Below are 13,549 nucleotides of genomic sequence, written 5' to 3'. Positions count from 1 at the left end.
GGTCGCAAATACTTACTAATTTAATCACATGATTGCCACATTTATGGCTCTAGGTAGATTTAATTGATCTTTGATTCAGAAACATTTGACATGATTTTCTGTTGAGGCCAACATTTATATGCCTGTCTGTACTATGAATAGGAAAGCAGCATCTATACTGCAGAAACTGCTTAGAGAAGTATCATTGGGTAGACTCATCTAGGTGATCAAAAATGTTTTTCTTTTTCTAGTACTAAAGTTTACCATTGTTTAAAAAATACAAACTAGTGTTAATATCAACCTAATTTCTGTCATGTCATAAAAAGCTATATATTGGCTGAAGTCCATTTGAGTGTGACTTGATGCAAGTTCAAACAAGCAGTGTCCTAATAGCATTATTTTGTGCAGTTTGATCTGTGTCATAGCAATAGCTATGATCTCATCCCACTGTCACAGTGTCATTCATCATTGTAGGGGGTCAGATTTTCCCATCTTCAGAAGCAAAGGCTGAAAAGTCACGAAAAGAACTGCTCTAAACATTATGTTTGTGGCAATACAAGTGAGCCAGTGGACAAAAACATACTTGTTTTTATCTGTTGCTGTAAGAACTTGCACAAGTATCAAATTTAATAGGGAAAAAAAAAAAAAGAGCAAATCTATATGAAAACCATCCTTAAAAATGGTTTTTAAAATAACCCAGGACATATTTTGATAGAACTAAAAAGTACTTGGTGGAGAAACCTTTGCAGAAGCTGGCTAGACTCCATTCTACACATGCAGAATTCAGGAAGAAGTGAAATCGGAATTTTTGCCACCAAAGTTCAGATGGTCAACTGCCTTGTTCACAGAGTCCTCACTCCTCTAAAATAGCTAGTGTTTGCTCTGCTTGGATGTGTTGGAGACCACCTAGTTGTTAAAAGTATCTGAAACTTGCATTTGTTTTCATGACCTTACCCGTTTCTGGCTGCATCGTACAATCAAGAAGGTCTCGATGCTGTGCTCTTTCAGATAAGCATTGCGTTCCCCTCCAAAGCCCAGCTCCACCTCGTAGTCTCCATTGAGATAGTTCAGGGTTGCTTTCGTTATATGGATACGTCTTACAGGAGACAAAAGACAAGACAGTTTTGTACGCTTGAGAAATTATCATTTGTCTATAAGTCAGTTCCTGTCAGCAACAGACTACATGTCCTGTAACAAACCAGCACAAAAACCCAACTTATTTAGCCATGCCACTTACAGATGTGTATCAGAAGTTCTGTATGTTTTAGAGGAAGCAGGGAAGGAGACAAACTCTAAAGTGAGAAGCATGTTACACATCCATTTATAAGCACATCCTTAGATACAATGCCTTGATCACTCTAACAGATACATATATTTTTGGCACATACAGACCCTTTAAAGTCTATTTAATGGGCATATGTAATACATACTGTAGCACATATCTTTTTTTGTTGCATCCCTCTAGTCACTGGTACAAGAGTGCCTGTAAAGGTAACCCACTGAGAATCATACTCTTACACATTCTTCCAGCACAGAGGAAAGTTGTTTAAACAGACATGGAAAGTTGTTTTGAGCAAATATCTCCCAGGGACAGAGTGGCAGCAAGTCAGACTTCAGCTGGTCCGAACAGTCATGAACTAAGAACTGATTCTGCTCTCTCAAAGGAGAGTTTCAAAACAGAAAGCAAGACTGAAACAACTCTTCTCATAACATCCAATAACAGATGGAATGCTCTCCAGCAGGTGTCGTTGACATACAGCCACGTTCTTTGGAACCATAGCCAGCTCTGCTAGTGTTCACACAGACCTGTTCTTGTCTACTGTAGCTATCAGCTTTGTTTCACAGAGAAGGAATTCAATTCTTACCACAGAAGGATATGCCCATCTTGGGAATTTGTAGACTTTCTGTAACCTAAGACATGCATATAGACAACTGAATAACCTTGCTAACATCTGCGTATGTTCAGAAAACTATAACCACAGATAATTTCACAGCAGGTATACAGACTGTCAAAACCTCTTTCCCCCATTTCCACACCTCTCTGCAAAGTGTCAGACACAAAAACAACACCCAAGTGACCACGACGGCTTTGATGAAGCAACTTACCCAGCTTTGCCCCCTGCTTCCATGTGGTTGGCTAATGTAACGTCATTCGACCACACGTCGAACTGCCACTTCCTAAGGCCCAAGACTCCACAGTGAACTCTCCCGCTGTGGATTCCAACTCTCATATTGACATTTACTCCTGTCACCTCCCGGACTAATCTGAAAAAAAATATAGGAAAAGAGACATCACTAAGAACTGCTGTCAGTGGCACAGGCTTGCACAGAACACAAACATCCACACTGACCTATACATTATTCATGCATACACACAGTGCTGCTCATCCACAGGACAACAAAACAAAACCAGATAGACTGTACTGTATTTGGATGGCCTGGCTGACCAAGCAGAGCACTAATAAGATTAGAGGACCCCTTGGAGTAAATCCATGTCCTCTGAACTCACAGCCAAGTTGAAAAATCATGAAAAAAATCTTTGGGAACAGTGAAAGGAAAGGTCTCTGATTTCCATACCAAAGCTGGACATAACCTGCCAGCACTTAGACTCATTAAGACTAATAGCATGTTTCAAAGAGAAAAAGGAAATGATTTCAGAGATCTTAATTTGTCTGTACAGCACCATGCACCAACTGTTCCACAGATGAAACATGATATGTGTGTGAAATACCCTATTGGCACTGGAAAGCTTGAATGGGTCTTAGAGCTACAGTCAGAGCAGCAAAACCAGAGAACCACATCTATTGCAGTTACTCCAAACAGGCTGCTACAAATACTCAAGTTCTGATTTTAATGAGGTCTTGGATGCTCTGTTTACTCCCCAAATGACTGCTGGAATACTTTGTGGGTTTTGCCCTTTTAGGGCAAAAGTTAACTTCAAGATTTTTCACATGAAACATATATTCAGGAATGTGGGTAGGGGAGAGTCTTGATGAAGCCATCAGAACAATTCTGCTTCTCATTATTGCTGGTCATACCATTTCCAGAATGCCTGTGTTCCATGGGGAAATTCACCCACATCACACAGGACAGTCCTTTCCTTTGAGCTGTTAGCCATTGCAGCGTGAAGTCATACTTTGTACCTACCAGATTTCAGTCTCTTTGGTCTTCAGGGTCTTATTACTCCTTACACCATCTTGGACACGTAAGTCCTCCCAATTTCCTAACATCAACACAGAGCTAATATTTAACTTTATCTATTGATGAAAATGATGATTAAAGATAGACCAATTCTGGATTCTAATTCACTCCTTACAGTGTAATGCACCCCTTAAAAGGATATTCAAGACATTTCTCTTTGAAACAGCTCCTACCCTACACTTACAATACCATTCTCCTTACAATCTCTATCTTCTGATATTTCATTATCTACTTGCTGAACTGACATACACTGTTTTAATAAAAATAATAAACACGTTCATGAACAAGTTGCTGAGATTCCCCAGAAGTGAAGGGAAGCTGAGATAAATAAGGTACCACTGAAAGAGCTTGAACTACATCACTTAGGAAAGGATTCAGAACTGGAGTCATGAAAATGCAGCTGCAGCCATAAGCTTTACAAGGACAACTGCAGCTGTAATATGCATGCAGTGCTAGGGAGGGAGGAGGAACACACTGCCTGACAGCCACAAAGCTCAATGCACCCTGTGCCAAGCCATGTTGTTGACACAGGACAAGGGTACTTTTCCCAGTATGGTCGTGGATGAGAAGGTGACTTTCATCAGACTCTGCAGCAAGCAAATAAGCTTTGTTACCCTTCATAAAGAAAAGGAATTGCTTTTGTTATCTTTTCATTTTTTAGATTTCTACCAGAAATACAATGAATTTCTGATCTGCTCTTGTTGTGTACAGATGAAATAGGCCTACAAGCAAGTCCTAGTGTTGGTGAACCCCGCAGGTGAACTTTCAGTAGATATTTGTTACCAGAATTGTGAAACCCCTTATGATCCTTTGGGTAGGTGGAGGAGGGGAAAGCAGGGGGAAGGAAAACAACAACACCTTCCAGACTTATTAAAAGATAACACTGTTAAACGCATTCATTCCACAGCAAGTGGGAAACCAGTTTCAAAGGCTGCTGAAGAGCTATTTTTAAACAAGCATCAAGTGCACTTCAGCTTGGTTTATTTCAAGGAGAGGTGGAGTAATCAATGAAGTCTAGACATCTGAGTCAGCCTTGGGGGGGTTATGTGTCAAGGTCTGTGGATTTCATCAAGTCAGCTACTGCAGAAAGTGAGACTTTTTTGGTTAATGTACACAGAATTTTCTTCATAGGGTTGGTTCAGTAAGAACCTTCTTGTGTTTGACAAGACACTTTGTCACCTGCCACTTAACTGTACTTCATGCAGAATAAATAGCACCCTTCCAAGGACTACTGAAAACTAGTTACTTACAACTCTTTTTATTTTGCATCTTGCATACAAAGCCCAAAAGGAGGCCAGTGCAAAGTAATAAGAGTTTAGACCAGATAAGAGCTAGTAGGTCTTGACAACATACATTGTATGCAAAACAAGGAAATGCTGCTGCCTATTGCTTTTTGAATAGGCTCTCCTAGTTGAAAACAACGCTTTTCAAATTATGTATGTGTGTTGAGAAAATGATGCTGAGAACTGTGGGTGTCTATTTGCATCCTTGCAGAAATCCAGATGTACAGGATGTACTATATCAAGCTCAGACTATGTACCTCTAGTCTTTCCCAAGATTAAGTGAAATCTCAATCTACTTAGTGAGGAAAATGAGAAGAGTACTGCATAGAGACATCTCTGCTAGTATTGTGGATATTTTAGAAGATGCTTTCACAGAGAAAAAAATAGAAGAGAAAGGAAAAAGATGCAGATTCTCTGGGCAGCAAGGATGGTGTAGATATCGAGGTCTGCTCAGTTACCATTCAAAGCTGAATGAACTTTGTGCCTAAACTTGCATGCACTCATGATGACCAAACAGATCTCATTTCCCCACATGCTGAAAGTACTGGCATGTGAGAGCTTACATCTGAAGCAATCACTATTCAATATTGTTTGCGATCCTCCAAGTAATATTACTAGATAAGGGTCTCATGTTTGTTATTTCCCAAAGACAGTGGAGGACACTGGACAAATACAGAACAAAAATTTAAAAGAAAAATCCTAAAATGGAGATGTAAGTAGAAATAAAGTAAAAAGCATCATGGATATGTCTGTGTCAGACCAACCTTGTCAGTTTCCTCGATAATTTGTCTAAAGTCAGAAAGTGCTGAATCTGACCTACTTGGTATCAGAACACATGAAGAAGCTTAACTAGAAAAAGACAGACATTAGCAGAGGAGTTGTACTGTGAGTAAACAGCTGGTTCAAAAACAGATAAGTACAGAGTGATTGAAATTTAATAAAGTTATTATTAATCCTTTGATTTCACATTTCTGTTATTCACCGGAATCCTTTGGGAATGAGACTTCCACCAGTGATGGTAACCTTTGCCATTGTCATCAGGAGATGGAGCTCTGATCTCCACATGGCTGTAACAGATTCAAGCATCTGTTTTTCTGCTGTGAAACCTTCACTGCATTTTGTTAACTTATTCCAGTTGGTCTCTACTGCCATCAATCCCCCAGCTTGGCTATTTTGCTGCAATGCATGGAATATCTAACTGGAAGTGAATCTCCTTGCTATTTGTTCTGAAATTCTCCATAGGGAATATGGTACTTACGAGATGGCCTCTATCATATCCATTCCCATTTCAACACAGCAGTGTGCATGGTCAGCTCTTGCTTCTGGCAACCCAGACACACAGTAATAGCAATCACCCAGGATCTTGATACGTAAACAGTGGTTCTCCTAAAAAAATAATAATAAAGGAGAGAGAAGCATTTAGCTTATATTCATGCTTGCAATAGCTTGCCTTTTAGGGCAGAGAATATTTACAGAAATCCAGTGAACCAGCACAGTTTGTCATTCTTGCAACAGGAAAAAAAAATATAACAGAATTATAAAAGAAAACTTACAGCTGCTAGCTTATCAAATCTGGCAAAGAGCTCGTTCAGCGTCATGACCAGCTCCTGAGCAGTGCACTGGGAGGCCAGACTTGTGAAACCCTCTATGTCTGCAAAGAGGATGCTTGGGAAAAAAAAGAGAAAAAAAAATGAAAGTGTCATCAATTTGTTGCTGATATTTGTGTAAGCTCTGGGTTAGAAGTCCTGGGTTGGGTAGACATGTGAAATAGGGGTGTCTCTACAGAGACAGAGTTTAGAAAGGGCTGAAAACCCCATGGCCTTTCTTTCTCCCACCTCTGCTCTGTAACAGAAAACGTACAGTATGTTGGGAACCAGAGGTGCTGGATAAAGCTACCAAACATTATTAACAGCCAGGCTCTCTTACACAATGGCCAGGGCAGCCTAGCCCACTTACTGTTTTCTTCACATTCCTGCATCTGTCAGCTCAATAACATTGCCTAATTCTCAACTCCACTGCAGGAAAACAACACACCTTTGCCCCCTCCCCCTCCCCCCCCCTCAAAGTGCAGCCACAACATAAAGTCCCTATAATACACAGAGCCTCAGAAATTACTCTGTCTCAGAAACAATTACAACACTGAAAACACTGATTTGCAATCAAACAAAGCCATTATGCCGCATTTGAAACTGTTCAGCAAAACAAGCACCAGATTCTGTCTATACAGATCTCAGACAGACAGCATTTATATATGCATGCATATTGATACAAACATAAAACTCATGTCACATATTATTGTATTAGAACTTTTAACAATAGCTGATTTCTTCTTTGAAGCTGCAAACTGCATTTGAATGAAAAGAGAAATTAAAAATGTAAATAACAAGCACTTCAAAATTGTTTCTTCTTTGTAAAATAAAATTCTGACGTGTTTTCAGCAATTGCAGAAACTGTGATTTCATGGTAATGTATTCAGGCAAGAAACAAAGACAAAAAAACCCAAAACATTTTCAGAAGCATTTTTTGCAAAAATCCCAAAACACTTTTAATTCTGGCATGCTTTTCATGCTCTTTTTCTACATTTCAGCTCCAATAAATCACCAACCAAAGTGCATTAAATATTTATTCGCTGGTCAGACTGAGGTTAAATTGTACAAGAAAAATACAAAAGAGGAACGCAGGGATGTCTGAATGAAAATATACTTTGCCATTTTTAAAAACTCTTGACAAAATATACACAAAATATATCAGTGTTTCACATATTTACAAATAGAAGCAAACTTCCCAGAGAAATACACTTGAAACCTACTGAAATATTCAAGATGTCTATACTGCTCTCTAAGCAACTTAAGTATGTTTTCTTATGCAATGTAGAAATAGGAAATTCATCCAGCTTCAGTGGCAGTAACAAAATGTATCTTGTTGCAAGCTGAAAATCTACATAATACTTCTGTAACATGACTGCTAAGTTTTCAAGAGTGGACTATGTGTCACACATGAAAGACACAATATATAAAATGCATAAAATCAATGCAAACCCATTCATTCAGAGGGATGTGGATTTGTTCCTGTTCCACCATAGGGCAAGTAGCAAATTCTTCACTTGAGGACATGTTCACACTCTGCCTTTGTGTGTGTGTTATTACAGATGTGTGTGTTAAAACAGGAGAAGCATAGAGCAAACAGTGCAATGTGACATAGGGTATATCTGAAGACTCTACATAGGAATACCCTGAGCCACCTCCTCATGCCCTATTCAGAAAATCACTGCCACTGTAGTGCCTTAATAAACATGGATAAATGACTGAAGGCTGACCCCTCCTCTCACCATTACTATTGTGCCAGATAAATGCATCGGATGTTCCCAGAGTTAAACTGCAGCAATATTTTCAACTAGGTAAACGAAGCAATCAGTGGAGACCTATGGAGCCAACCTATGCACAGATTCACGGCCTTTTAAATTTAAGCTACCTGATTACAACATTTTCTGAAACCTCCAATCTTCTGCAGGCAATCAATAAATTGATTCTTGTTTGAATTCAGCAGCTACTCCTTTGGGTTGACCCTATAGTCTTGCACTTCCAAGGACAGCTGCAGCCCCACATGCATCACTCTGGCCAAGTTCTTGAAAACTGCAATTATAAGCAATTACAAATGGGTTTATTATGATAACAAAGCCTTGAAAAGTTGCAAGATGGGACTCGAAGATGCATTAAGTGCATGAGCCAGAAGCAGTATTTGGAAGTTAATTTTGTCTGATCCCTCTGTTAGAAAGCCAACATTTATCCCATCAGATGCTTCTCTGGGTGAGTGTTTTGTTTGAGGACAGAGGAGTGCATAAAATAATTTCAACAGAGTCAGCTTGATCATTTTGGAGAGGGAAGACAAGGAAAAATAGTTTATCTAAAGTAAAGGAATAATTCAGTTCTTTCTTAGATGCTTCCAGTCTCCTCAGAGCCTTCAACATGGACATGATGTTAGGCAATAAAGGAAAGAGCTCCATCCAGCATGTGAGTTTTGCTGTTTATATGAAAACCTACTTAGAATTGGTTACATATTAAGTAATCCCTTCACATGACTTTGCACTTTGTGGTTAACAAAAAGGCATCCATCTGACTGAGCATGGTGCCCTCTTCCACATCTGCTAACTGGATATCACAGCAGCAGCAGCTAAGCACTGCAGATTAGAAACAGATTAAGACCTCTGCAAGCACCTGTCTAAGCAACTGAGCCATCAGAAGATGCTACCTGGGCTCTCATTGTCCATTTTGCAGCACAAACGCTGCAGGGGACATAAAACCTCCTCAAGGCACAAAAAGAAAGGGGAGTGATCTGTGCCCTGAAGGCAGAGAGAGAAAAGTTACACCTGTGGCAACAGACTGGGGAAAGAGCTAGAGAAAACAGCCTTTCAAACAGGACTCCAGCCTGAAGCTTCAGTCCTCCATTGTCAATAATAAGCTCTGAGAGCCACTAAATCACATTTTACTCCTGCTGCTCATCTGTTCCCTCAGCACGCTCCTGCTGCACTGTTCCAGCAGCTCCAGCAAGCAGAGACAAAAACTGAGCTTATCACCCCCAGTCCTGTCAGTGGCCCATAGAAGAGGAATAGAGTTCAGTATACAAGGTGTTGTGCCATGCCACATCCATTCCTTTTGTTACTAGCCCCAGTAACCCCTAAATTCACCCTTCTCCTTGCAAAATATGCAACTAGGAAAAAATATTTATAATACCTATCAGATAATGGCATGTGAACTTCACCTGTGCTTAGCCAGAACTTTTCTTTAAAAAGGAGCCTGTAAGGTCTCCTTGAACATGCAAAACACTGTGAGGCTGCAGGAACATCTCCCATTCCTGCAAGTTTATTGTACTGAGATCACAAGCCTTCAGCACAGAGCTTCTCCCCTACCCCTGGGTCTCTGCTCACAGCTCAGTTCAGACTTTCATTTCAGACTACCCTCAGTAATGAGAAGACTGCTGCTGCTGATGGATGATTGTAATGAGGGGCACAACTTAAACCGACTATTTGTCAGTCTTCAGAGGTCAAGGCATTTCCTTGCTGGTGGGAGCATAGTGCCAGTAATAAGCCTTCTTTGTGCCAAAATTTGGGGTAAATGACAGTGGTCAGCAGAAGGTCAAATGACATAATTCCTACAGTTATAAAATAATGTGAGATAAGTGAGTGGTTTAGAAGTAGTATTACATGAAGCTGACTGGAAGGGATTGACCACACAATCTGCAGTCTGGGCTTCAGCAACTATTATCAGCAGAGGGTCCCAGTCCCTTCTGGAAGGCTATTACTGTGTGGAAAAACCAGTTTCACAAGTAATTAAAGTGTTGTAATGGCTTCAGAGCTCTTGATATATTTTCCACTTCATCACTGACTTCAGTTATCATCTGATTTGGGTTTTGCCCAGCACTAACCAGGGTATGGCCTCAAAAAGAAAAAAAAAAAAAACAAAAAAACAAAAAACAAAAAACCATACAAAAAAATAGCTCTGGGAAGGAAGGGCAAGAAAAGTGGAGTTAACATTGATTTTACTAGGTTTTTCAAAAATTATTTCTGTTTAATTTAGGTCAAAAAGTACCACAGAATATGTTATAGGGTAGAGGTGAATACTTTCCTAAGTTCCTATTTCAGCTCCTATTTCCAGCAAGGACTGACTCAAGACTTCATAGCTGTACAAGGCAAGCTGAGCTTTGTGGCTATTGCCCTATGTGGCTCGTGACACTGGTGGAGAAGAGAGATGAGGAGCAGCTTGAGAAGCTTCCAGGTCCTGTCGCCATCCCCGCTGCTCAGAGCCTGCAGTGGGAACCAGCCGGTGGTATTGCTCCATGATGCAGGGCCCACAGTGGCCTGCAATTGGATCAGCCCAGTTTCAGGGGCTGTCCGTGCCCAGCACCATCCCAATGCATCTCAGGTACAACCACTTAGACCATTTAAAAGTAGCTCCTGTAATTCAGGCAATCTTCACTGGAACTGCACAGCTAGCACCCCCCAAAGTAAGAAGCATTGCAGCATCTTTTGGATGGTAAAGGAGAGAGTTCTTAGCAAAAATGTGGGAAAGGAGAGAGATCTTGCCAGAAATCAAAGAACCTAAGGGGTAGGAAGAGCTAAGCAAAAAGTGGGAAGTAGGAAAACCACATGGGATTTTTAAAATCCACAGACACCTACGCAGAGTGATTCTGAAGTGCAGTCTTAAATGTCTGAAGCTAATAGAGTTATCAAAGGAGGGATACAACACAGCCAGGTTTCCTTGCAAATGCAGGATCGTTCAAAATGCTAAATTAAATCATCAGTATTTCTAATGTAAAAACAAAAAAACAGTTGTGTTCTATTTTGAGACATGTGCGTGCCATGTACGCCAGCCACAACATAAATCAAGCAAGGCAAGAAACACAAACCCTATCACCATCACAACGGTAATGCCAGTCATGAATATAAACACCATGTGTTACTGGAAACCGAACACCACAGGCACTGCATGGGAAACAACAAAACCCCAGACTTGGTAAGCTTTAATGACTTATAAAAACAGTGAAGTGCATCTGACTATACGTGAAGCAAAGCCATGGTATTTTACTGTAATGAAGGGTACCTAAAAAGAGAAGGAAAAGTTAATGCACCAAAATAAAATAATAATCACTCATTAAATACAAGCTCACTAATTTGCACTCACCAGTAAAGGTATAACAAGAGTAAGTCACTTGCTGTAGGCACAGCATGTGCATGTTAGTGAATTCACCAGGCTAACTGGCAAGGATAATGTCTCAAACATGCTGCTGTTATTTTACAACACCACGCTACTAGTGGTGTTGCTAGTTGATAAGTGATGCTACAAATAAGGAAGGAGAAAGAAGGATGGATTGAGATGAAGATGACAAAACTTTCAGTTGAAGGGTTGGGTTGAGCCCTGTAATAGCAAATGAATCACAGAATGACTGAGGTTGGAAAGGACCTCTGGAGATCCTTTGGCCCAACCCCTGCTCAAGCAGGGCCACCTACAGCCAATTGCCCAGGACTGTGTCCGGGAGGTTTTTGAGTACCTCCATAGGACAGCATTTCTTGAGCAGTTTGATAAATGAGTCAATTTTCATACTTGGACATTTCTTTAAGTCAGTTCTCTGCCAGCAGACTAAGCCCCAAACTTGTTTTACAGTGTATGCTTCAGCATCATAAATGTAGTGCTAAATTCATCTAGAAGTACCCAGGGTAGACATGGTATCACTCTTCTCTTTTCTACTGATACCCCTCTTGGGGATGGCATGGCATGGAGGATCTCTGTGTGCTCTCTTCTACCCATCCTATACACATGAAGAATCTCAGCTTCTGGAAAGTGAGAAAACATCATGATGTACTTACCCTCCAGTGTTAAACAGTAACAAAAGAACAAATGAAATGGAGCAGAGACTAAAGTATACCATATGGAGTGACCACAGCCAAGCAGACCAGATCTGAGCAAGAACAGCAAGACCCACCTAAGGAGATGGAAGTGGCCCACATAGCTCACTGAACTGAGGGACAGCCCAGAGAAGGGCCTGGCAAAGGCTTCTTGCTGCTTCCAGATCAACTCAGGTCTCAACAACGTCAGTCGTAACTCTCTAGGGATGTCTACAAGACAGGCTAAGGTCTTAGCCTTAGCAATACAAAATATATTCTCCAGAACAGCAGGAAGTCAGACTGAACAGAGGTTAAAATATTTCTTTCCTTTTTCTTCAGTCATGGGAAAAACAAAAACCCATCACAAAACAGCAGTAAAAAGATAATCTCTCTCTTTCCTGAACTTTTATGGTCATTTCACAGAAGATCCATTAGAAGATCCCTTTTGCTATTGGAAATTGCTTATTTTAATTGAGCTGTAGCACTTCTGTGATGCATTGATCAGCAGGACACAACCATGCTAGCTCTACTTGTTGAAGAAGGTGAGAAGGCATATACTTACATGAATGCTGTGATAATGCAATAAGCAAAGTAAAACTTGAGAGAAAGAAAGAACAAAATAAGACAGGATGAAATACACACACACAAAAAAACAACACTCTACAAAAACAAAAGCCTAGAAAACTGTGGGCCTTTTCACCATTTTGTTAAGAGTAAATGCAGAAAGCCCCCGTACCTCTTCCAGAGTAGTCACTAATGTAAACCAAAAACATACTCCTTGTTCAAATTCACTCTGCAGTATCATACCAACTGAAGCTGGTGGCAGTGTGAGAACTGACATCAAAGCAGTAGACCAGATGGCTCTGGAGACATCGGCAGCAACGTGCAGACCGCCATCCACAGAGCTCCTGAACAACGACAGCAAAGCTCATTTGCAAAGATATCAACTCCAGAACCCTATGTTTACTTGATTTTCCCATGTTTGTTCACAGATGAGAGAGTGGAGGTCAGAGCTGCCTGGGGAACACAGATGGGAGGTGGATATAACCAGCAGAAACTATCAGTGTTTGTGGATTTAGCAGCGTCAGCTTAGCAGTGTGCTTCTGGGAACTGTCATCTGAGAGCATCTACTTCTCCTAGCACTCCCAAGAGATGCTGAGAAAAATGCCACTGCACTTTCCACCATGGTCGATGTTCCTCATCTCAATGCCTGCGATCTGCCCTTCACTACCAATGCAGGAAACAAGAAGAAATTAAGTTCACCAAGCAGAAGAGGAAGACAGCACCAGTCACACTGGGAAAAGTTTTTCCATGACCTTCACAGGTTTGCAGCCTATAAGTATGAGCAGCAATCCCAGTTATCAGAAGTTACTCATAGCTAAGCAGTTTCAGTACTCATTTTTAATTTTAAATACCAAAAAAAAAAAAAAAAAAAAACCCAAACCAAAAAAAAACCAAAAACCCTGTTACTGTCTGTCTCCCTCTAAAAATCTCGAGTTAAATAGATTTTCCTATCTCAGCAGACTATATTTAACCAGACTGATTCTTCACTGGGAACAAAAGTAATAAATAGCCTTTTGGGAAGAAAAACCATTTGGGGAAGGCAAAACTAAAAAAGATACACAGTGGCTACCAAGCCTAACTGTAGGTGGAACGCATTACAGATAACTTTGAGATGAATGGAAGGAATTTTATTACTACATAATCA

General features: G+C 40.4%; 1 protein-coding gene across 1 annotated transcript in view; it reads right to left on the bottom strand.

The window, feature by feature from the left end:
• Nucleotides 1-13,549, bottom strand: part of ADCY5 (adenylate cyclase 5) — a 195,859-nt gene that overhangs the window by 49,400 nt on the left and 132,910 nt on the right. Inside the window, exons 4-7 of the mRNA XM_031590642.2 lie at nt 6,017-6,128; nt 5,722-5,849; nt 2,086-2,244; nt 934-1,075 (exon numbers count right to left, since the gene is read on the bottom strand). Of these exons, the coding sequence (XP_031446502.2) occupies nt 934-1,075; nt 2,086-2,244; nt 5,722-5,849; nt 6,017-6,128 (541 nt within the window). The remainder of the gene's footprint in view (nt 1-933; nt 1,076-2,085; nt 2,245-5,721; nt 5,850-6,016; nt 6,129-13,549) is intronic.

This window comes from Phasianus colchicus, chromosome 7 (assembly GCF_987193195.1).
Source record: "Phasianus colchicus chromosome 7, bPhaCol1.hap1.1, whole genome shotgun sequence".
Taxonomy (NCBI): Eukaryota; Metazoa; Chordata; class Aves; order Galliformes; family Phasianidae; genus Phasianus; species Phasianus colchicus.
This window is presented reverse-complemented; position numbering and strand designations above follow the sequence as displayed.